We start from the raw sequence: 20,450 nt of genomic DNA on the forward strand, positions 1-20,450 counted from the left end.
CTCTTCAGCATAAGGCAACATGACCTCTTCAAGAATTTTGATGTATTGAAACTGATCCTTGGTGGGCGATAAATAGGCCCAAAACTACAGTATGAGAAACATCGCCATAACATGAATTTTGCACCACCACGCTTCACTGTCTTCACAGTCTACTGTGGCTTGACTTTAGTGAATGGGGGTCATTGGACGTTGCCCCTAGACCCAAAAAGAACAATTTTGCTCTCATCATTCCACAAAATGTGGTGCCATTTCTCCTTGGGCCAGTCAATGTGTCCTTTGGCAAATTTCAACCTATTTAGTGCATGTCTTTTTTTTTCAGCAATGGGACTTTGCAGGGACTTCTAGCTGATAGCTTTGCTTCACATAGCCATCTTCAATCAATTAATCACCTCACTAATTGAACACAACACTGCTATTATTTTAATTACAGATTCAATTACACAGAATGAGCAGCATGCATGTCATGACTGTTGGGTCTGTTGGTTTTGCCAAAATATACTAAACTGCATTGGATGCCTTTAATGTGGTGCTCAGTGAAATAGCAAATGCCCAGATTTGGGCTACACAATACCTGTGGTGGCCAATGGTCAAATAAAATACATATTTTTATTAGAAAAGTGGAGGGCAGAAGAATTCAAATGAAGTTCATTGTGCTTTCTGCAACACCATGGCTTTCTATCTTAACTGAGAGCTAGTATGTCAATCAGTCTAAAGCAAAAAAGTAGGTGAAGAGCCTTATTTCATTTGTTTACCTTGAGTTGAGGACATCAAATAGCCTGTCCATGTCCTCTGCAAACTTGGCAGTGTGGAGGGCCTCCTTTTGTAGTTGGTGTTGTAACACCATAGTCTGCATGCCTTGTGGATGGGGAGAAAGTCAGATGCTTTGTGATATCTGTAAGTATAGTTTTTATAGCTGAAATATTTTTAATTATTTGTGATGTGTTATTGTTGCACATGATGTACCAGCTGCCACAGAGTGGCTGAAGATCTGAGTGGCCAGATTGACTCGTATGTTGGATGACGGAGGCAGATAGATATGGCTCGCTGTAAGTTTTGGGGCCAGCCGGATGACACCTTTCCTGTCTTTGATGTAAAAATCCTGCAGGTATTTCCATGACACCTCATTCCCTTGAATCTGGCGGAACATGATTGCTATCACTTTAACCATAATTACAGTGATGCTTACAGTATGCAGTCTGTAAATGTGTAGGGGTTTTCTCATCTGTCTTTTTGTCTATCTTCCCTCCCTTCCTCCCTCCAGTCTTAGCCCTGCCTTCTAATTAATTTTGTAAAGGAACGATAGGAGGATGGTCTCTCCCATTCCTCCATACTCCTGTCGTTCCTTCACAACATTAATTAGAAGGCAGGGCTAAGACTGGAGGGAGGAAGAAAGGAAGGGAGGGAAGATAGACAAAAAGACAGATGAGAAAACCCCGTAATGTTATGTAACAATTTCACGTAAAAAATCTAGTTAACGTTTAGTACATTTATTGGATGTTGTTTTAAGTTGTTTCGAATGGACTTGACCAAATGTGGAACATCAAATATGAGGGGGATCTTTTTATCGATGTCAATACAGTGAGATACATCGCCATCCTCGTTGATGTCTAGGGAGGCTCCCAAGATCCTCATGGCCTCCTCATTTGTCGGTCCCTGGCCACAGACGACACATTTGACCTGAAAGTAAGACAAAAGGCAGGGACTTGATTCAACCCTGTAGAAGTCCCTGGAACGCTGCGTTATGGGGCAGTTCCTCTAAAGGAAGTGCAAACGAACGGCCCCGTAAAACTAAGATCCGATTCCTGTAATGGAAACGGACCTAATGGTGTGTTTTTGGATAGTGAGTGGATGAATGGTGTAGACTAATGCCAAGATTTTGCACAGTTGTGTGTATAACATACATTCAGCCCAGAACTTTCCAGGTAGGCGACTGTCTCTCGAAGTTTGGCTGCAATCTCTTCACCTGCCATTAGGGACATTGATAGGAAGTATCCAATTGCCTAAAAAAGAGAGTTGAATTCAATATACAGTTGAGTCCACAAATTTGTATCTGTTCATTATTAACAAATATGGCTATATTCTGTGAAATGTTCTGTAATACATTGTTTGTCTTCCATTTGTCTTTATAACCTCCAACTTCATGTACCCTCAAAAGGTACAGAGCCTTTGGTGGAGACTGCAAAGGCAAAGGGATACAGACATTGCCATCGAGAACATGCCACTTTCCTATAGCAGCTGCAGTATTTTTATTGGGAATCTGACATTAAAATGAATGTGTGTGCGTTGTTATTTTGGAAGAACTACCTGCTTCCACTTTCCATTTATGGCTCTAACCACGAATACCGTGGCTTGCGTCGCCATTTTGCCGCCTTCTGCCAACCCGTCTATGCAATCCAGCTTGCGGTTGTAGTCAAGCTGATTTTTGATGGCTATCTCATCAATGACAATTGCACAGTTTTTCTCTTCCTTGGCCATGGTTTCGGCCTTGGCCTTGAGCTTTTCCAAAACCCCATGAAGAAATCCAGGCTACAGAAAGAAATTGTTGGTTTAAAAACATAGTATGCATTAATATGCCATCGTACTAAATGAGATTTGGCTTGACCTGATATTCAGCCCAGAAGTTTCATTTGATATAAACATCAAACATGGTAATTTTGTCACATCATTTTGTAATGGAGTGTTCCAAAACCCTTTTAACATGGTCAAGATGGGTTTGGTGAAATAACAAGTAACAGACTCTTACTTCAAAACTCCCCAGGCTGTCCATCAGATGTCTTATCAGGGTGACTGGAGCAGGTAATTGAAATGTATTCTTCAGCTCCAAGTAGCACGCTGGGCTGTGGTGGTAAAGACGGATTGCCAAGTCTTTTTGTTTTTTTGTGTAACGCTGGCCACGGCTCCTCATCTGCGCCATTGCAATCTGCCCATCCACAAATTCTTTGGCTTCCTTTGGGAGGCACTCTGTGGTCAGAGCATACGTCTCGGTGTTCTGGTGAGGTTGAAGTCTGCACACGAAATTGATCAAATTAATTGTTTGTGTATTATCACTGTTACCCTTGCAATAACTCCATCACTGCTACATACTTGGATACTTGTAACTGCAGGTCTTTGATTTTGTTGTTGGCTCTGTAACGGAACACCCGCAATTTGGACTTCTCTTTCTTCAGCAGGATTTTCATTTCTTTGATTTTCTGTGAAAATATAATTTGCATGAAGATTATACAGGTACCAGTCAAATGTTGGACCCTTCTCATTTTTTATGTTCTACATCGTAAGCTAGACTTCTACATTGGAGAAAATAATAATAATAAAAAAACATTAAATGAGAAGGTGTCCAAACTTTTTATTGGTACTGTATATACATCATGTAGACACATCATGCATAGAGAAATGCGGCAATCACTAATGCCATTCACCTTGTTTTTTTGTGCCAGCAGTGTGTGGAAGTCTACGGGCATTTTACACTCATAAGTGCATTGTGAAGGCATGTCCTCCCCTGCAAGACATGTAGGTATATTGGAATCTGGAACCATTTCACAGTAATGATGCTTGGAATTGTTATACGTTTTGCTATACCATAATGGAGACATTCCATTTCAAGTGTTATTATGTCCCGTAAATTTCTTTCTTCACACTATTAAAAAAGCTCTTTTATCGGTTTAAAGCTACAGCAGTCCAATGTTTCCCCATTAGTATCTGCCACCCCATGCTTTACATTTTGTAACTTTGCTTGCTTGCTGACTTGCTGGCAAACCTTATAGGCAACGCCCCCCATAACAAAGTTATGTAAGCTAACAATACTTATTTGTCATAGTCTTCATTATTAACCTGAGGAAAAATGCTATATTGAACACAAACAAACATAAAGTACTTGTGCTTAGGGAATCATTGCATTAGCAGCACTATGACGAAACACTGGGGCAAAACAAGAATGGAAAAAAAGAATGTATTTATTTTTCCAATACCTCTTTTCTCCTGTAGCACAGGGGTGCTTTGCTCGTAAAAGGCCGGGACTGCATTTAAAACCAGCCGTTTTCTTTGACCCTGACAAAAAGGATGTTGTTGTTGTTGGAAAGTTTTAATATGTTGTTACACAGACCAATATCTACAAACACATGCTTAAAGAAAAACATTCCCTTTAACTGTTAAATGGTCAACTATGATTTTATTGAAATGATGGAACAATATTGTACTTACTTTACATTTTATCTCCTCTGGCCTGAAATGATCACTGCAGAACATATATCCTCCTCTCTCCGGCTCCGTTTTTGTTAGAACTTCAATCCTAGCATGGCGAAGCCATTCCTCTCTCCTGTGTTGGATGTTAATAAAATTGCATATACAACATGATCTCCAACTTTTTTTATTCTTTATGGCACACTTCATAATGGCACAACATAGATGTAGGACTTTATTCAGCAATCACTTAAGAAATGCCATTTCATTATTCTGTAGCAATAATTCACATGGTTGTAATGTAATTCATGGACCATACTGTCTGAAATGTACAATAAACAGTGAAGATACAGCACCATTCAAATGGACTAGGACTAATACTAAAGGTAGCCTACACTATGCAGGTTTAGGTATTTTTGACGACTGTAGAGCTCCCTCTAGAGTCGCGATATATTTATATTTTACTCTAGTGTTGTAAATAATCTTCTTGTGACTAATATGTCTATCCATTTGTCTCGTAAATCCCCCGCCCGAGTTGGAAAGTGTAAATCTCCCATCTATCTCGCAACATTTCACCGAGACACAACCCCTTATACAATACAAACAGGTCAAGTATGTCAGCGGAGATACAAAAAATATAATAATAATAAAAAAGAAAGAAAACAACTCAATTTACATAAAGCATTTGAAAAGTACAAATAATGTGTGTGTTCTAACAGCCTTCTTATTACTGCAACAGGATATAGTAGAAATATAGTGTTAAATGTAAATGGAGAACTCTGAAGTTAGGTGTTTTATTTTGGAATTTGGACTTATGGATGTAAAATTTGGTCAAAATTAAAATCAGGCTGATTAAATAAAACTGAGAAGTGATATTTGTGTTATAGTTAATGAAACCAAAGTCGTTTTCCCAGTACAAGAACACAGGGTAGGATAAGATCAGCTAAGTATCGAGACAATTTACTCTAAAGTAATTTAGTCTGAGGTCATAACCAAAATAAATTCACAAGAGTTTCTCTTTGATTCCCACAAAAAGTAGGCCTACAGTTTACATTAATGTCTTTTTTGAGCTTCTGAAAATAGTGGTTAGTTGGGTAAAACCTATGAAGCATTTGGACAGAAATATCTTTGACTTTATTAGTCAGAAAAAACGTCTGCGGCAGAATCCAGACTTTGTCCCAATATCTCCAACAAAACTGGATCACTGTGTGAAACTTGGGAGGATGATGTGCTTTTGTTGTGGAGGTGACAACAGGCAAAAGGTAATGTTTTCCAATTCTCGCGAGATTTGACGTGCCGCCGTTTATGAAGTTGCATGGTAGCGAATACTCTATGCTAGATCAACAATTCCCCATCAAATTGGAGTCGTTAAAGTGAAAATCTTGCAAAAAGTGTGTCTATAACGGTCTGCTCCAATACATGCACCACGTTCTATGTAACCTTAATCAGGCAATGACTTAAGTTATGTGGTGTCCACAAGCAAGCTTGTTTTCCCGAAACTGGCTAGCGAGTGAAAGCAGTCTTATGCAGTAATGTAGGCCTATGTAAACTTACCTTCTCTCATTCTTTGGTAGGATGAAAAAAGAACGCCCACCACCTACTGTATTGTTACAGCCGTTGAAAGCACACACACGTGGCATGTTTTATTTTTTAATAACTACTGAAATAGCGTCCCACACCGCGTTACATAGATGGCCGCCGAGTGAAGCCTGCACCCACAGAAGAATCGTCGTCGTTGTCGTCTCGTCTTCCTCTTCTTCTTTGTCTATCTTTCTTGGCAGCTTGCAACATGCAATTGGTGCATACCGCCACCTACTGTACACTGTTTTTCGTTACATTCAGAGAGAGTGCAGCATATCTGTGTGTGGACGTTTGTGTGTGTGTTTGCATGACAAACACTCATTTCCCCCTTTTAATCTGTTCCAAAATTGTAAAAAATAAATAAAAAAAAAAGATGGCTTCGTCTACCAATACAATGATTTCTCTCCCATTTAAAGGAGGGCAGAAATTTGATGTGGAAGTAACCTAAAAGTAACCTAACATTCATCACGACATATCCTGAGCTTTTGACTGCAAAGTAGGCCTATCATAGTATTATTTAAAGCAGGTACAGCTGCTGATCCATATAGGGCAGTATTTCTCAAAGTGTGGTCCGGGGACCACTGGTGGTCCGCAAGCTATCCCAAGTGGTCCGTGAGCAGACGTGGTAAAAAATAATATAGATGAGTTGTTTGCAATATTGAACCAACTTGTATGTAAATCCAAACCGTTCTGCAACACTGCCTATATAAGCTATGCCAATTTAAATCATATGAATCCTCTGTCATAATAAGCAAGGTGCAAAAACAATAAGCAAGGTGGTTCAGTGAATAGGCCTATTGTGTCTATTAGCTAGGTGGTCCGTGAGGTTTTTTATACTGGTTAAGTGGTCCTTGGTCTGAAAAAGTTTGAGAAACACTGATATAGGGCTACTTGACATCCATGATCAAAAACTGACCTGACCATTGCTTAAAATAAGTAATGAGTAAAGAGAGTAAGTACAAGAGTACTCTTATCTGCTCCCCAAGAAAACTTCCCCATAAGTCAAACACCTCATAATATTTAAAACAAACCTTAACTATATCAACCCATATTATATCAGATATTTAAAACTAATACAGACTCATATAATAATGTTAGATAACCTTCCCATTTCTTCCTAGTTCAGCTAAAGACCACATACTTTGTTTCAGCAATGGATATTTTAAAACCCCATTTAATAGCCCATTTCTATACTAATTCTAAAACTCTCTGTGCGCCTAGTGAGTCAGGCAAGCAAGGGGTTGTATTTGTAAACTACGTATCCCTCCTGGCCAGCTGGTGGCGCACGTGAGAAGAAAGGACCTCTGTATTATCATAGAATACGTTTTGTTGTTCCTTCCTCCTCCACTGCGTGTTCAAAACCATAGACAGTAAAAGATTCAACAGAATTCGTTGTGAATTTTTTTACAGGCTAAATCATGTCTTTGGAGATTGAATCCGCCGAGTGAGTACATATTGTATACATTTGGCGTGGCTCCTATGATTAGTGCATCGATATTTCTTGAAAAGAACGATGTTTATGAACTTATGACCCGGGAGCTGCACTCTGCTTACGTCGACTCAACTTTAGCATAGCTAAATTGGTTGTACCCTAACATCTATGATGGCTAGCCAATGTTATACTTACTGGTTAACTAAAATGGCTTCGTGGTAGTATTCAGTGAATGTTTCACTTCACTTTGGTCGCTGTAACCTCTTTTCTGGTTTTACCATGGCGCTCACATTAGCTGTTTCTCCCCCCTAGCTGGGGCTGTGTCCTATAGCAAGTTGTTAGCATGCTAGTACTCAGCTTATTTTGTGCAATTTAGGTCAAGATCGGTGAAAAGTATGTTAATGTTCATGACTGTCACGATAATATCACGTGGGCTGGCTCCTTATAACATTGATTTGTAGATGCATGTCGTCCTGTTACCTTAGTTGAGCGCTCAGTCCCTAGTGTAATGTGTAAGAGATAATGCATGGAGCAAATCAATTAAGGTTAACATTAGGTGCCTAAGTAATGTCTGTGTAAATTATTAATAAATGTAACACCAGGTAAAGTTTGTTATTGCCTATGTACCAATAATGACCCCTCATCTTCTCTCTCATCTTCTCTCTCTCTCTCTCTGTGTACATGCGTATTGTGTAGTGTGATCCGTCTGATCATGCAGTACCTGAAGGAGAACAGTCTCCACCGCACTCTGGCAACGCTGGTTGAGGAGACCACCGTGTCGTTGAACACCGTGGACAGTATTGAGAGCTTTGTGGCGGACATCAACAGCGGCCACTGGGACACCGTGCTGCAGGCCATCCAGTCACTCAAGCTACCCGACAAAACTCTCATAGACCTCTACGAGCAAGTGCGTGTCTCTAATACCCTTGTGTAATGTGTGTGTTTCCAGGTGGTGCTGGAGTTGATTGAGTTGAGAGAGCTGGGTGTGTGTGTAATGTATAATGTAACGTGTGTGTCTTACAGATACTGATATGGAATTTTAGGGCTGATAACGATAACCAAAATGGTCTGTTTGTTGGGTACCGATATGATACGTTATGTTGTTATCGGCTGAAATTCAGTTATTGGAACAATAATAATATTTTACTGCTTTCATTTATTTTATCAGCCAATAATATATCGGTCGCCGATATGCCTTGTGTGTGTGTGTGTGTGTGTGTGTGTGTGTGTGTGTGTGTGTGTGTGTGTGTATATAGATGGTGGTGGAGTTGAATGACTTGAGAGAGCTGTGTGTGTGTAATGTAAAATGTCTGATGTGTGTGAAACTAGGTGGTGCTGGAGTTGATTGAGTTGAGAGAGCTGGGTGCGGCACGTTCCCTCCTGCGCCAGACCGACCCCATGATCATGCTGAAGCAGACCCAGCCCGAGAGGTACATCCACCTGGAAAACCTGCTGGCCAGGTCCTACTTCGACCCCCGAGAGGTGAGATGCACGCACGCACACACCCACACACACACACACACACAAACACCTGAGAGAAGTACATCTACCTAGAGAATGTGCTGGCCAGGTCCTACATCGACCCACGTGAGGTGAGACACACAAACACATGCGCGCACACATACACACACACACACACACACACACACACACACACACACGCATGCCCACCCTCACACACCTACGCATGCCCACCCTCACACACCAAGTTCACCTGATCTTGCCTGCACTCTCCTCCTGTGACATGACCTTGGTTTTATGACATCCCTGCGTAGGACATTCAGTGTAAACGTTTATGACATAACGCTTCTGTTATTAAGTGTCATTCGGTTTTTGTCATAACAAGTTAGGGTTAGGGTTCATGTGTCATGACGGTGTCATGCGTTCATGACAGTGTCATGTCACTCTTATGTCGATACTGTCAAGTAAAGTGTTACCCAGTGTTTTCAGTAATTCAAAACAGCTTGTATGTGAATATTATTGCATACCGTGCATGTGTGTGTTTAATTGTTTGTGTGTGTGCATGTGTGCAGGCGTATCCCGATGGCAGCAGTAAGGAGAAGAGGAGGGCGGCTATTGCCCAGGCTCTGGCTGGGGAAGTCAGCGTGGTGCCTCCCTCACGTTTGATGGCTCTACTGGCCCAGGTACACACACACACACATACACACACACATACACACACACACACACAGGCATACAATACACCCCTTCTCTCTCTGGTTTGTGCCTCATTGTGTTTCGCCTTCTCTCTCCCTCCTTTTCTCTTTCTCTCCTTCTCTCCCTCTCCTTTCTGTCCCCCCAATCTCTTCCTCTTTCTCTCTCCAGTCTCTGAAGTGGCAGCAGCATCAGGGTCTGCTTCCTCCTGGTATGACCATCGATCTGTTCAGAGGCAAAGCTGCCGTCAAAGACGTGGAAGACGAGAGATTCCCCACACAACTCAGCAGGCACATCAAGGTAACACACACACACACACACACACACACACACACACACACACACACACACACACACACACACACACACACAGAATACGTGAGATGCCCTATGTAGACACAACATGTATTCATTTTAACTGGTGTGATTGTATGCTTGTGTGTGCGCAGTTTGGACAGAAGTCGCACGTGGAGTGCTCTCGGTTCTCTCCTGATGGTCAGTACCTGGTGACCGGGTCTGTGGATGGATTCATTGAGGTGTGGAACTTCACCACTGGCAAGATCAGAAAGGTGTGTTCCTCAGACACATACACACGACATACACACAATCAGAAAGGTGTGTTTATTCTGTACACACATGCACACAACTCACACACGATCAGTAAGATGTGTTCTGTAGACACACACACACACAATGAACGTTCCACCACTCCGGATCCATATGCAGGTGACTTCTGAATCCTGAATACCTGATTCACTTCCATAGCTCTCACTTGAATGCATTTCTCATCAAAAACAGCTGTTTGTGGTGATACCCCTGTACATCTGTATCAAACTGTGTTTGTGCATAGAGTGCACTGACTGTAAAGACTGTAATGTTCCTCTTGTAAAGGTGTGTGTGTTTGTGTTTAAAAGATGACTTTCTAAACAGACCTGTGTATGTGTGTGTGTAGGATCTGAAGTACCAGGCTCAGGATAACTTCATGATGATGGACGATGCAGTGCTCTGCATGTGCTTTAGCAGAGACACAGAGATGCTGGCCACAGGAGCTCAGGACGGCAAGATCAAGGTCTCACACACACACACACAGAGAAAGAGAAAGATGCTGGCCACAGGAGCTCAGAACGGCAAGATCAAGGATACAGACACACACACAAACACACACACAGAGAGAGAGAGAGAGAGAGAGATGCTCGCCACAGGAGCTCAGAACGGCAACATCAAAGAGAGAGAGAGAGAGAGAGAGAGAGAGAGAGAGAGACTCGCCACAGGAGCTCAGGATGGCAACATCAAGGTTACACACACACACACATGCTCACCACAAGAGCTCAGGACGGCAAGATCCAGGTCTCACACACCACACTCACACTGTCACACACTGGCACAACACACTCCATACTCACACCGAGATACCAGCCATAGATGCACAGGACAGCAAGATGAAGAACACAGACACAGACACACACTCCTGTCTTGTGTGGCTGATGGTGGGCTGTGTTGACCTACAGGTTTGGAAGATCCAGAGTGGTCAGTGCCTGAGGCGATTTGAGCGCGCTCACAGCAAAGGAGTGACCTGCATCAGCTTCTGCAAGGACAGCAGCCAGATTCTCAGCGCATCCTTCGACCAGACCATCAGGTACACGCACACACACGCGTATGCATGCACGCACTATCACGTACATGTACACACACACACACACACACACAGACCATCAGGTATATATACACTCACACATACTCACATCATCAGGTATACACACACACACACACACACACACATACTCACACACTGTCAGAACATTAGCCACACACACCCATCACTGAGACCATCAAGTACACACAGGTATACACCAGACCACTTTCATTATTGCAAATTATTGTCTTTAAGACTAATATATGTGTGTGTGTGTGTGTGTGTGTGTGTGTGTGTCAGGATCCATGGGTTAAAGTCAGGTAAACTCCTGAAAGAGTTCCGAGGCCATGCGTCCTTTGTAAACGAGGCGACCTTCACCCCTGACGGACACCACATCATCAGCGCATCATCAGATGGCACCGTGAAGGTACACACACTTTCTCAGACTCACACACGCTCGTTCACATGCATGCTCATATGCACACTAAGGGCTGTCACTTTAATGAAAAATTAAGGGTTCATTGTCGTTGCCCTCCATTTTTTCAAAACATTATCAGCCAGGCCTGTGATTTAATCTTTTTTAAAGCATGGGCTATTTCCTCTGCTTAATCATTTTTTTTTATTATTATTTTAACTTTCGCAATGCTCACTGCACTTTCAGAATTGTCAAATAAACATTAAATAGGGCACATGTGTTAACTGATTTTCTCTGTTTATTTTTGTAACACGTGTTGGTTGGTTCGATTTTAATATCGATATTGAAATCTAAAGAGACAGCCCTAATACACACACTCACACAAGGTGTTTGGGAACAGGGGTGTGTGTGTGTGTGTGTGTGTGTGTGCGCGCGTCTGGATGTTGTTGGAAGTCTCAGGGGAGGATGCAGACCACCAGATGAAGAAAAAGAAGCCAGGAAGGGTGCCATAATCAATACAAATGCTGACTGTGTGTGTGTGTGTGTGTTGTAGATTTGGAATGTGAAGACTACAGAATGCTCAAACACCTTCAAGTCATTAGGAACGTCTGCTGGAACCGACATCACTGTCAACAACGTTCTCCAGCTGCCCAAGAACCCAGAGCACTTTGTTGTGTGCAATCGCTCCAACACCGTGGTCATTATGAACATGCAAGGCCAGGTAACTCTTACTTACACACACACACTGTCTGTCAATCATTTGAATTCATCGCAACTCTCATTTGTTGTGTTAATCCTGTCTCTCTCGTGTGTGTGTGTGTGTGTGTGTGTAGATTGTGCGTAGTTTCAGCTCGGGTAAGCGTGAGGGAGGTGATTTTGTGTGCTGCTCTCTGTCTCCGAGGGGAGAGTGGATCTACTGCGTGGGAGAAGACTTTGTGCTCTACTGTTTCAGCACAGTCACAGGCAAACTGGAGAGAACCCTCACGGTACGTACACACATATATATACACACACAACTGCATTACAGTCATCAGCAAACTGGAGAGAACCCTCACGGTAGGTACACAAACACACACACACACAACTGCATTACAGTCATCAGCAAACTGGAGAACCCTTGCGGTACACACACACACACTCTACTGTATCTGTACTGTCACACTGGAGAGACATTGCTATGGAAGAATGTGGTGCAGTGTGCTTGCTCAGCTGAAAAGAGGTAGAAATGACTAACTGTGTGTCTGTGTGTGTGTGTGTATAGGTCCATGAGAAGGATGTCATTGGCATTGCCCACCACCCACATCAGAACCTCATTGCCACCTACAGTGAAGACGGCCTCCTGAAACTATGGAAGCCTTGATCAAGCGCTGTGTCTGAGAGTGTGCCATGGAAACCAGTATGGGGGGTGGGGGGGTTGTTATGGTGTGTTTCTTGTAAATTCACTTTTTTATTTAGTGCTATGGTTTTGACAGGTGTACCTGGTACCAAACGCTTTTTTTATTGTATTACTTTTGTTTTGTTGATACTCAGTGAAAGTTGTCTTTGATTCCTGTCTTCTGGATTTGTCGTCTGTCATTAAAACTCTTTTTAGTCTCTGAAATAGAGTGTCCACAAATGTGTTTAGTCAAACAGAGGACACCCAGTCAGACAACAGAGAAAGTCAAAACTGGGACTGCTGAATGATGGAGTGATTAATGAAAGAATATGCAACTTTTTCAGATGAGAGCATAATATGGCACTTGACCACTGAGGGCTCTTGTATTGGTTCTTAGCTCTGTGTGTGTGTCATGTCTCACACCAGTCCAAATCCACATTAACAACTGTTACCAAGTTGCAAGGATGACCATCACCAGTGTTGTCATCAGGGGCGCAGCTACCCATTTTTTGAGGGGTATGCAACAACAAATTTTCACCATCCACTTATTTAACTGCTGTCACATCCCATCCTGACATGCCATCTCATTTTTCCTTTCTTTTTCTATTTTCATCCCCCGACAGCTTTTATGCGTTATCCATCTTTTTCAATAGACGAAAACTCACTACTCGTAGGCTACCTGCTCACTCATCGCTCACAGCGCCCCACTCCCTTTTCTATGTCAAAATTCTATGATGGAATCTTATGAGATAGGGCGCCTACTCTAGCCTGTTAGTCCTCTAAAATGTTATTTAACATTGAGGAAATGCAGAAATGATTTAGAAACCTACAACAGTAGCTAGGCCTACATAAAGAATATACCAAATATATATATATATATTTTTTTTTACCATTGCTTTGGCGCCCCCACGGTGATGTGCCCCTATGCGCCGCATATAGCGCATGCGCACTTTTTTGCGCCACTGGTTGTCATATTAACAAAAATGACATGGCTACCAGGTTATATCACCATGTAGATGAGTGAGTGTGTGTTTGACAGAGACTAGACTCAGCTCTTCTGTCAACTCTGACTTTCGCTTGTAGTTGCCTGCGTCATAATACAGTCTGTTGTCAGGCGCAAGAATGCCCCAACGCGCTAGACACGAATCACCGGGAAGGGCTCGAGCCATCTGCCAGTGCAGGGATGAAGTCCACGAAGGCGGTGGTCTTTGATGTCGGGAGCAGCTCTGTCAGAGCGGGCCTTGCGGGAGACCCTGCCCCGTCGTGTGTCATTCCGAGTAGGGTGAAAATGACGCGCCACGGCTCCTCCGCACGCCCCAGGTCGAGTTTCGTAGGGGCGGCCACGGGAGTGGACGCTCCCGCAGTGTTCCCCGTGCGCAACGGGATCATCACGGACTGGGATGCTATGGAGTGGATGTGGGAGCGCGCATTCCGCGAGCTGAACACTCCGCCGGAGAGGCACGCCGTGTTGCTCTCGGATCCTCCCCTGAGTCCCCTCACAAACCGGGAAAAGCTCGCGGAGGTCATGTTCGAAACTTTTTGCGTTCCCGCCCTGTACGTAGAAAACCAGTCGGTGCTCTCCATGTACTCTTGTGGTCAAACCTCAGGGCTGGTCGTGGAGAGCGGCGAGGGATGCTCCTACGCGACACCGGTTCACGAGGGCTTTTATTTACCCAGTAATACCTGTCGGGTGGACTACTCAGGAAGCAGCTTGGATCGGTATTTGCGCGCGCTGTTGCGGGACTCTGGGATAGAGATAGCTGAAGATTCTGCAGCCGCCACAGAAGACATTAAGGTGAAATGTTGTTACGTCGCTCCCGACCTGGACATGGAACTCCTCAAAGGTGAGAGTCAAGTCGAGCACGTGCTGCCAGACGGCCAGCGCATCCAACTCGGACGCGAGCGGTTCATCTGCCCCGAGGCGCTCTTCCAGCCCAGAGCGTTGGACTCGCGGGAGCCCGGGCTGCACACGCTCGTAATGAACAGCCTGAACATGTGCGACATCAGCCTCAAACGCGTGATGCGCCAGAACGTGTTGCTGTGCGGCGGGTCCACACTCTTCCGCGGGATGCCCGAGCGAATGCAGAGCGAGCTAGACCTCGTGGTTCCCGGTGGTGGGGTGCGCGTGGTGGCCACAGACACTCGCAAACATGCGGTGTGGCTCGGAGGTTCCATCCTCGCGGCCCTGTCCACGTTCCAGTCACTGTGGATGCGCAGGACCGAGTATCTGGAGAAAGGCCCAAACGCGGTCTACCGGGGATTTGTGTGAACATATGATATGAGTAAACATACTAAACACCATTGGCACTGCATGTTATGATGAAGACTGATGCTGACCGCACAATGGATGAAATGATGTGTATAATAATAATAATAATAATAATAATAATAATAATAATAACTTATATAGCACTTTTCAAAAACAAAGTTACAAAGGTGTGTGTGTGTTTTAGAGAAAGGAAAGACAAGCTGAACTCACCAAAGATTCATGTTAAGACCTATTTTATTTGTACATTTGATATGGTTACACACTTATTTTGTAAATACACACATGCACACTCACACACGTACATTCACTCCCCTGCACACTCACACACACACACATCAGTCTAGGACACACAGCTTCCACTTCACAGAGGTTCTCATCTTAGGAGGAGTGAAGGCCTCAGTGTCTGTATGGAGAGAGACAAAACAATGATTGACACACACACTGATTCACACACTCTTCTGCTACAGGTGATGCTTAGCTGCACTGACCTTGTTGAGCTGTAGGGGGCACTCTCTGCTGCTGGAAGGAGGCTGTGATGCTGTTGGCTGTGGAAGTGGGTCCCGTCACCTACACATGCACAAACACACACGCACACAAAGAGGGTCTCTGGCTGAGTTTACGTTTCAGGTGTGTGTGTGTGTGTGCGGTCTCACCAGTGTCTGGGTGTTGCCTAGATCCAGATGAGAGGGATGTTACTCTCCATGAGAGTAAGTAGGTGTGGTGTGTGTTCTCACCAGTGTCTGTGTGTTGTTTGGGATCCAGATGAGAGGGATGTTGCTCTCCATGAGAGTGAGTAGCTGGCTATAGTTGCGCTGTAGTGTCCCCGCCTGGTCATCATACTGGAACAACACCAGAGCCTTCAATAGTCCCTGGATCTCCTCTGAAAAACACAAAGCATTATATAAAGCATATACAGACACACACACACACACACAATCTTTCAAACACATGCGCATGCATGCATTTTATACATACACGAGCGAACACTCTCACACACTTTCTCTCTGATACACACATTCAGACATCCTAAAACCTGTCAACCTCCCACGACAATCGTTCGCTCGCACAAGTGTACGAGTAAATGAATGTCTCACCTTGACATGTCTTACCTCTCATCTTGTCGACTGTGTGTGTGATGTGTGTGAGTGCGTGCAGTAGTGCCGTCTCCTCAAAGGGACTCCCCTCCTTCAGGCTAAACTTTTTCCCCTCGGCCTTACGCCGATTCTTAGAGGACCGCCTGCAAGCACACAGAAATGCACACACACACACACAACAGATTATAAGTAAGTATAAGTATGTATACTTTTTTTGATCCCGTGAGGGAAATTTGGTCTCTGCATTTAACCCAATCGGTGAATTAGTGAAACACAAACAGCACACAGTGAACACACAGTGAGGTGAAGCACACACTAATCCCGGCGCAGTGAGCTGCCTGCTACAATGGCGGCACTCGGGGAGCAGTGAGGGGTTAGGTGCCTTGCTCAAGGGCACTTCAGCCGCGGCCCACTGGTCGGGGCTCGAACCGGCAACCCTCCGGTTACAAGTCCAGAGTGCTAACCAGTGCCACGGCTGCCCACCAATTAAGAATGCTTTATCATGTACAGAGTATTTAATGTATGTGCATTCTTACTCTGATATGCAGGAGTTGCTGTGTGTGTGTGTGTGTGTGCGCGTGTGTGCGTGCGTGCGTGCGCTTACGCTGAGATGCGCGAGTTGCTGTGTGTGTATCTGGAGCCCACGTGACTGCCACTCATAACACTGCTGGCCTCTGAGTAGAGCTCCACATCTCCACAATCACCCTCATCTGTGGGAGAGAGAGACAGAGAGACAGAGAGAGGACATACGCGGAGTTAGTGGGGGGGCAGGGGGAGCACTGCCCCCTCTGGTGGAAACGGGTAATTGCATTGTTTCAAAAATTAGTGAAATACGTCTGGCATGACCAGATATTTTAAAAATAATTTAAATAACACAAAACAACAATATAAGGAACGGGCTGCGGTTGATGATGGGAACAGCCAGGTATTCTTCTCTTACGATCCTTCACATCGAAAGCGACGGCCAACCTGACGAGGCATGCAGGACGCAAAAAACTAAAATTACTGTTGCACTAGTATGGACATCTTGCCGTGCCAACGTTGCAATAAAGGTTGCCTAAATGCCATGTATATAAATGTCCTGTCAGCTTACTAGCCTAATTGATTTTGCGTTGTGTGTAGTTTTGGACTTTTTATTCCACTTTGTTTAAACAGCAAAGTGGCGAAGCCTTGTTCACCTGTTTGGAACTGGCTGGTGAATGTGACACGCGTAGGCCTGGCTAGAAACACCATGACCCTTTTTGTGCATCTGGGCCTACTGATCGCTGTGGATTACTTTTTTTGTGTCACTGGATTACAGCAAAATATTAACATGTTAACGTAATGGCGTGATTGCACTTCGTTTCTGCGTTTGGAGAGGCATCAGACTGTAGGTGAACACTTCCTTTAATTCTTGGAGTTCTCGCTATGATTTAGGTCTGCCCTGCACTCAATAGCCTACAGTTTGGAGTTTACTTACTAGACTAGCCTTTCTAGAATCGAATTTGAGTTTTCAATGACTCGGTCTCCTTAAGCTAAGCATAGGTACATGAACCGATGCATCTTGTTATTTAAAACTCCACTCTGCTAGGTGGCTCGCATGCCAGCAGCACTCTTGAGGCGTCGGAGGTTTAACGTTCCACAAGCACAGCACTAGGCTATATAGTTAGTTTTTAATAGCAAACAGAAATGTCAAGATGGCAACAGGTCATTACATTCTTTAATTGACAAGATATGATTGTACAAAATATTCAATCAATGTGGCACAAATGAGGCTAGAGGCGATGGATTAATTTCTCAAAAGTGAGCAGCAACCAGACTCTATGGGCTAAGCCCCGAATGTTTTCAACTGCTAGGCGACACTGTCTATTGCGTTTCAAGACAACCGTGCTGCATTGGATTTCATAAGGACGAATTGTTAAATTGTTACAATGTAATTATATATATCTTTATTTAGCATGTTTGTTTTCTCCATATGTGCTCATGCTGTGTTCCTCAAGTGGTAGGCCAGGACTCAGCAGCCAGCTAGGCTACAATTATTATTATTTTTTTGTCTGCCCCCCCCTGGCTGGAATGTCAAACTGCGCCTATGAGAGATGAGGGGGAGGAGGAGAGAGAGAGAGAAAGAGAGAGAGGAGGGGGAGGAGAGAAAGAGAGAAAGAGAGAGAGGAGGGGGAGGAGAGAGAGAGAGAGAGAGAGAGAGAAGGGGGAGGAGGAGAGAGAGAGAGAGAGAGAGAAGGGGGAGGAGGAGAGAGAGAGAGGTGGGGAGGAGAGAGAGAGGTGGGGGTTCGTAATGTTCCTCAGTTCATTATGTCTTTTGAAACGGCAGTTAAAATGTGGAAGTCAGGGAAACTAAATTGCAGGACGTGTCTGTGTGTGTGTGTGTGTGTGTGTGTGTGTGTGTGTGTGTGTGTGTGTGTGTGTGTGTGTGTGTGCATATACCCAGCATCTCTTGTCTGGCTTTCTCTTTCTCTTCTCTGACCACAGCGAGTCGTGTTTGATGGCGTGAAAACAAGGCCTTCTGAGACTCCAGAAATGACACCTGTGTGGTATAAGCTACACACACACATATAAAGACATTACAGACGTACACACATTATAGACTACAAACTACTACTATTCACTTATCCGAGATTTAGAACCCCCCCCCCCCCCCACACACACACAGGAGCCTGTACCTTCTAGTAAAGCAGGTTTCAGGTTGGTCTCTATGATGTCTTGTCTGTTATAAAGATGCACCTGATGAGGAAAAAGCAATTAGACACACCATACAACAGGTGCCATACAACAGGAGTACACACCATCTAGTAGATGTCACACACACACACACACACACACACACACACACACACACACACACACACACACACACACACACACACACACACACACACACACACACACACACACACACACACACACACACACACACACACACACACACACACACACACACACACACACACACACACACACACACCATCTTGTAGATGCAAGATGAAATTTACCAACACACAACCCTTCTGGTAAACAAACCATACAAGATAAATCTCGACACACACAAACCGTACACCGTATAAATCCTCATACAATACTGATGAGATTGAGGGAAGAAGGGGGGGGGGGTGATAGAGAGAGAGATGGAGGGGAAAGAGAAATTGAGAAAAGAGACAGAGAGAGAGAGAAAGACTGACCAGTCTGAGGGCCTCTTCCCACGCTGCACCAGTGATGAGAGCAGATATGGCCTCCTCACAATCCTGAAACACACACACACACACACACAGTGTCAACCAAAAATGACAACTGCTTTACTATACAAAAATATATACATGCGGTTTGTGCATGTGTGTGTGTGTCTGTGTGAATTTAGGCTGATTGTCAAACCTTGGCGTACTGCTCCAACAACACAGATGCCTCTGTATACCTCCTCTGCTCCAGTAACTTATCTGAAAACACACACATACATAAACATAAACACACAACACATTTTATAAGGGGTCTATCTCCAGTGTCAGTAGCAGCCATGCTACAGTGGTGACAGGGTGCTACCAAACACTGACATCTTCCGTCTGTACACTGAATATTAAATGATCAACTAGCTCACACACACACACACACACACACACACACACACACACACACACACACACACACACACACACACACACACACACACACACACACACACACACACACACACACACACACACACACACACACACACACCTGCCAGGTCTCGGGCAAGTAAAGCCAGCTGGTCAGGAGGGAGGGGCATCTGCATGGCTACTGAGAGGGCGTATCTCCAACTAGCCCCACCCACAAAGGCCTGAAGCGCACGCGCCAGCTCGCCACATCGCCATAGCAAAAGGCCGGCCATTTCGGCCTGGGAACGCTCCACCAGGTGCTCCGCATACGCCGCACTCAACTCCTACACACACAGGGACAGAACATGTCTGAGCGAGTGTGTGTGTGTGTGTGTGATATTTTCTCAGATGGTCAGCATACGTCACAGTCAATTCCTACACACACACATGGTCAGAGCATGTGTGTGTGTGTGTGTGTGTGTGTGTGTGTGTGTGTGTGTGTGTGTGTGTGTGTGTGTGTGCACACGCGTGTAACCTTGTACTGTGAGCTGTCTGTCGGGTAGAGGCTCAGGGCTTCCCTGTAGAGCTGCTGATCCTTCACCAGGTTCAACACCTCTGAGAAATACTCGTCTCCTGACAGAGAGACACACACACACACACACACAGAGGAATGGGGGGAAATATTTTAAAAATATTTCAAAATAGTGTGTCTGTGTGTGTACCTAGAATACATTTAATGATGAGGGGTTTTCGTCACA

At 44.3% G+C, this 20,450-nt stretch overlaps 3 protein-coding genes across 3 annotated transcripts in view; 2 read left to right on the forward strand and 1 right to left on the reverse strand.

The window, feature by feature from the left end:
- Positions 1–7,111: 7,111 nt before the first annotated feature.
- Positions 7,112–12,991, forward strand: smu1a (SMU1 DNA replication regulator and spliceosomal factor a). Its single transcript, XM_076287235.1, has 12 exons — positions 7,112–7,201; positions 7,886–8,096; positions 8,519–8,671; positions 9,223–9,333; positions 9,515–9,643; positions 9,793–9,912; positions 10,296–10,412; positions 10,852–10,979; positions 11,277–11,403; positions 11,945–12,112; positions 12,225–12,377; positions 12,653–12,991. The coding sequence occupies exons 1-12, from the start codon at positions 7,176–7,178 to the stop codon at positions 12,749–12,751; spliced, it is 1,542 nt and encodes a 513-aa protein (XP_076143350.1). The 5' UTR covers positions 7,112–7,175; the 3' UTR covers positions 12,752–12,991.
- A 753-nt stretch (positions 12,992–13,744) lies between these two features.
- LOC143126107 (actin-like protein 7A) lies at positions 13,745–15,035 on the forward strand. Its single transcript, XM_076288023.1, has one exon. The coding sequence runs from the start codon at positions 13,950–13,952 to the stop codon at positions 15,033–15,035; it is 1,086 nt and encodes a 361-aa protein (XP_076144138.1). The 5' UTR covers positions 13,745–13,949.
- Positions 15,036–15,251: 216 nt separating this feature from the next.
- elp1 (elongator acetyltransferase complex subunit 1) overlaps positions 15,252–20,450 on the reverse strand; it is a 15,280-nt gene continuing 10,081 nt past the window's right edge. Inside the window, exons 27-37 of the mRNA XM_076287236.1 lie at positions 20,228–20,325; positions 19,835–20,036; positions 19,493–19,554; positions 19,303–19,365; positions 18,787–18,847; positions 18,551–18,664; positions 16,734–16,839; positions 16,145–16,272; positions 15,770–15,915; positions 15,524–15,602; positions 15,252–15,438 (exon numbers count right to left, since the gene is read on the reverse strand). Coding sequence (XP_076143351.1) covers positions 15,371–15,438; positions 15,524–15,602; positions 15,770–15,915; positions 16,145–16,272; positions 16,734–16,839; positions 18,551–18,664; positions 18,787–18,847; positions 19,303–19,365; positions 19,493–19,554; positions 19,835–20,036; positions 20,228–20,325 — 1,127 coding nt within the window. The 3' untranslated portion in view covers positions 15,252–15,370. The remainder of the gene's footprint in view (positions 15,439–15,523; positions 15,603–15,769; positions 15,916–16,144; positions 16,273–16,733; positions 16,840–18,550; positions 18,665–18,786; positions 18,848–19,302; positions 19,366–19,492; positions 19,555–19,834; positions 20,037–20,227; positions 20,326–20,450) is intronic.

This window comes from Alosa pseudoharengus, unplaced genomic scaffold (assembly GCF_046254945.1).
Source record: "Alosa pseudoharengus isolate Yale_2024_CS ecotype anadromous, Long Island Sound unplaced genomic scaffold, YU_APseudo_1.1 YU_APseudo_1.1_scf_16, whole genome shotgun sequence".
NCBI lineage: Eukaryota > Metazoa > Chordata > Actinopteri > Clupeiformes > Clupeidae > Alosa > Alosa pseudoharengus.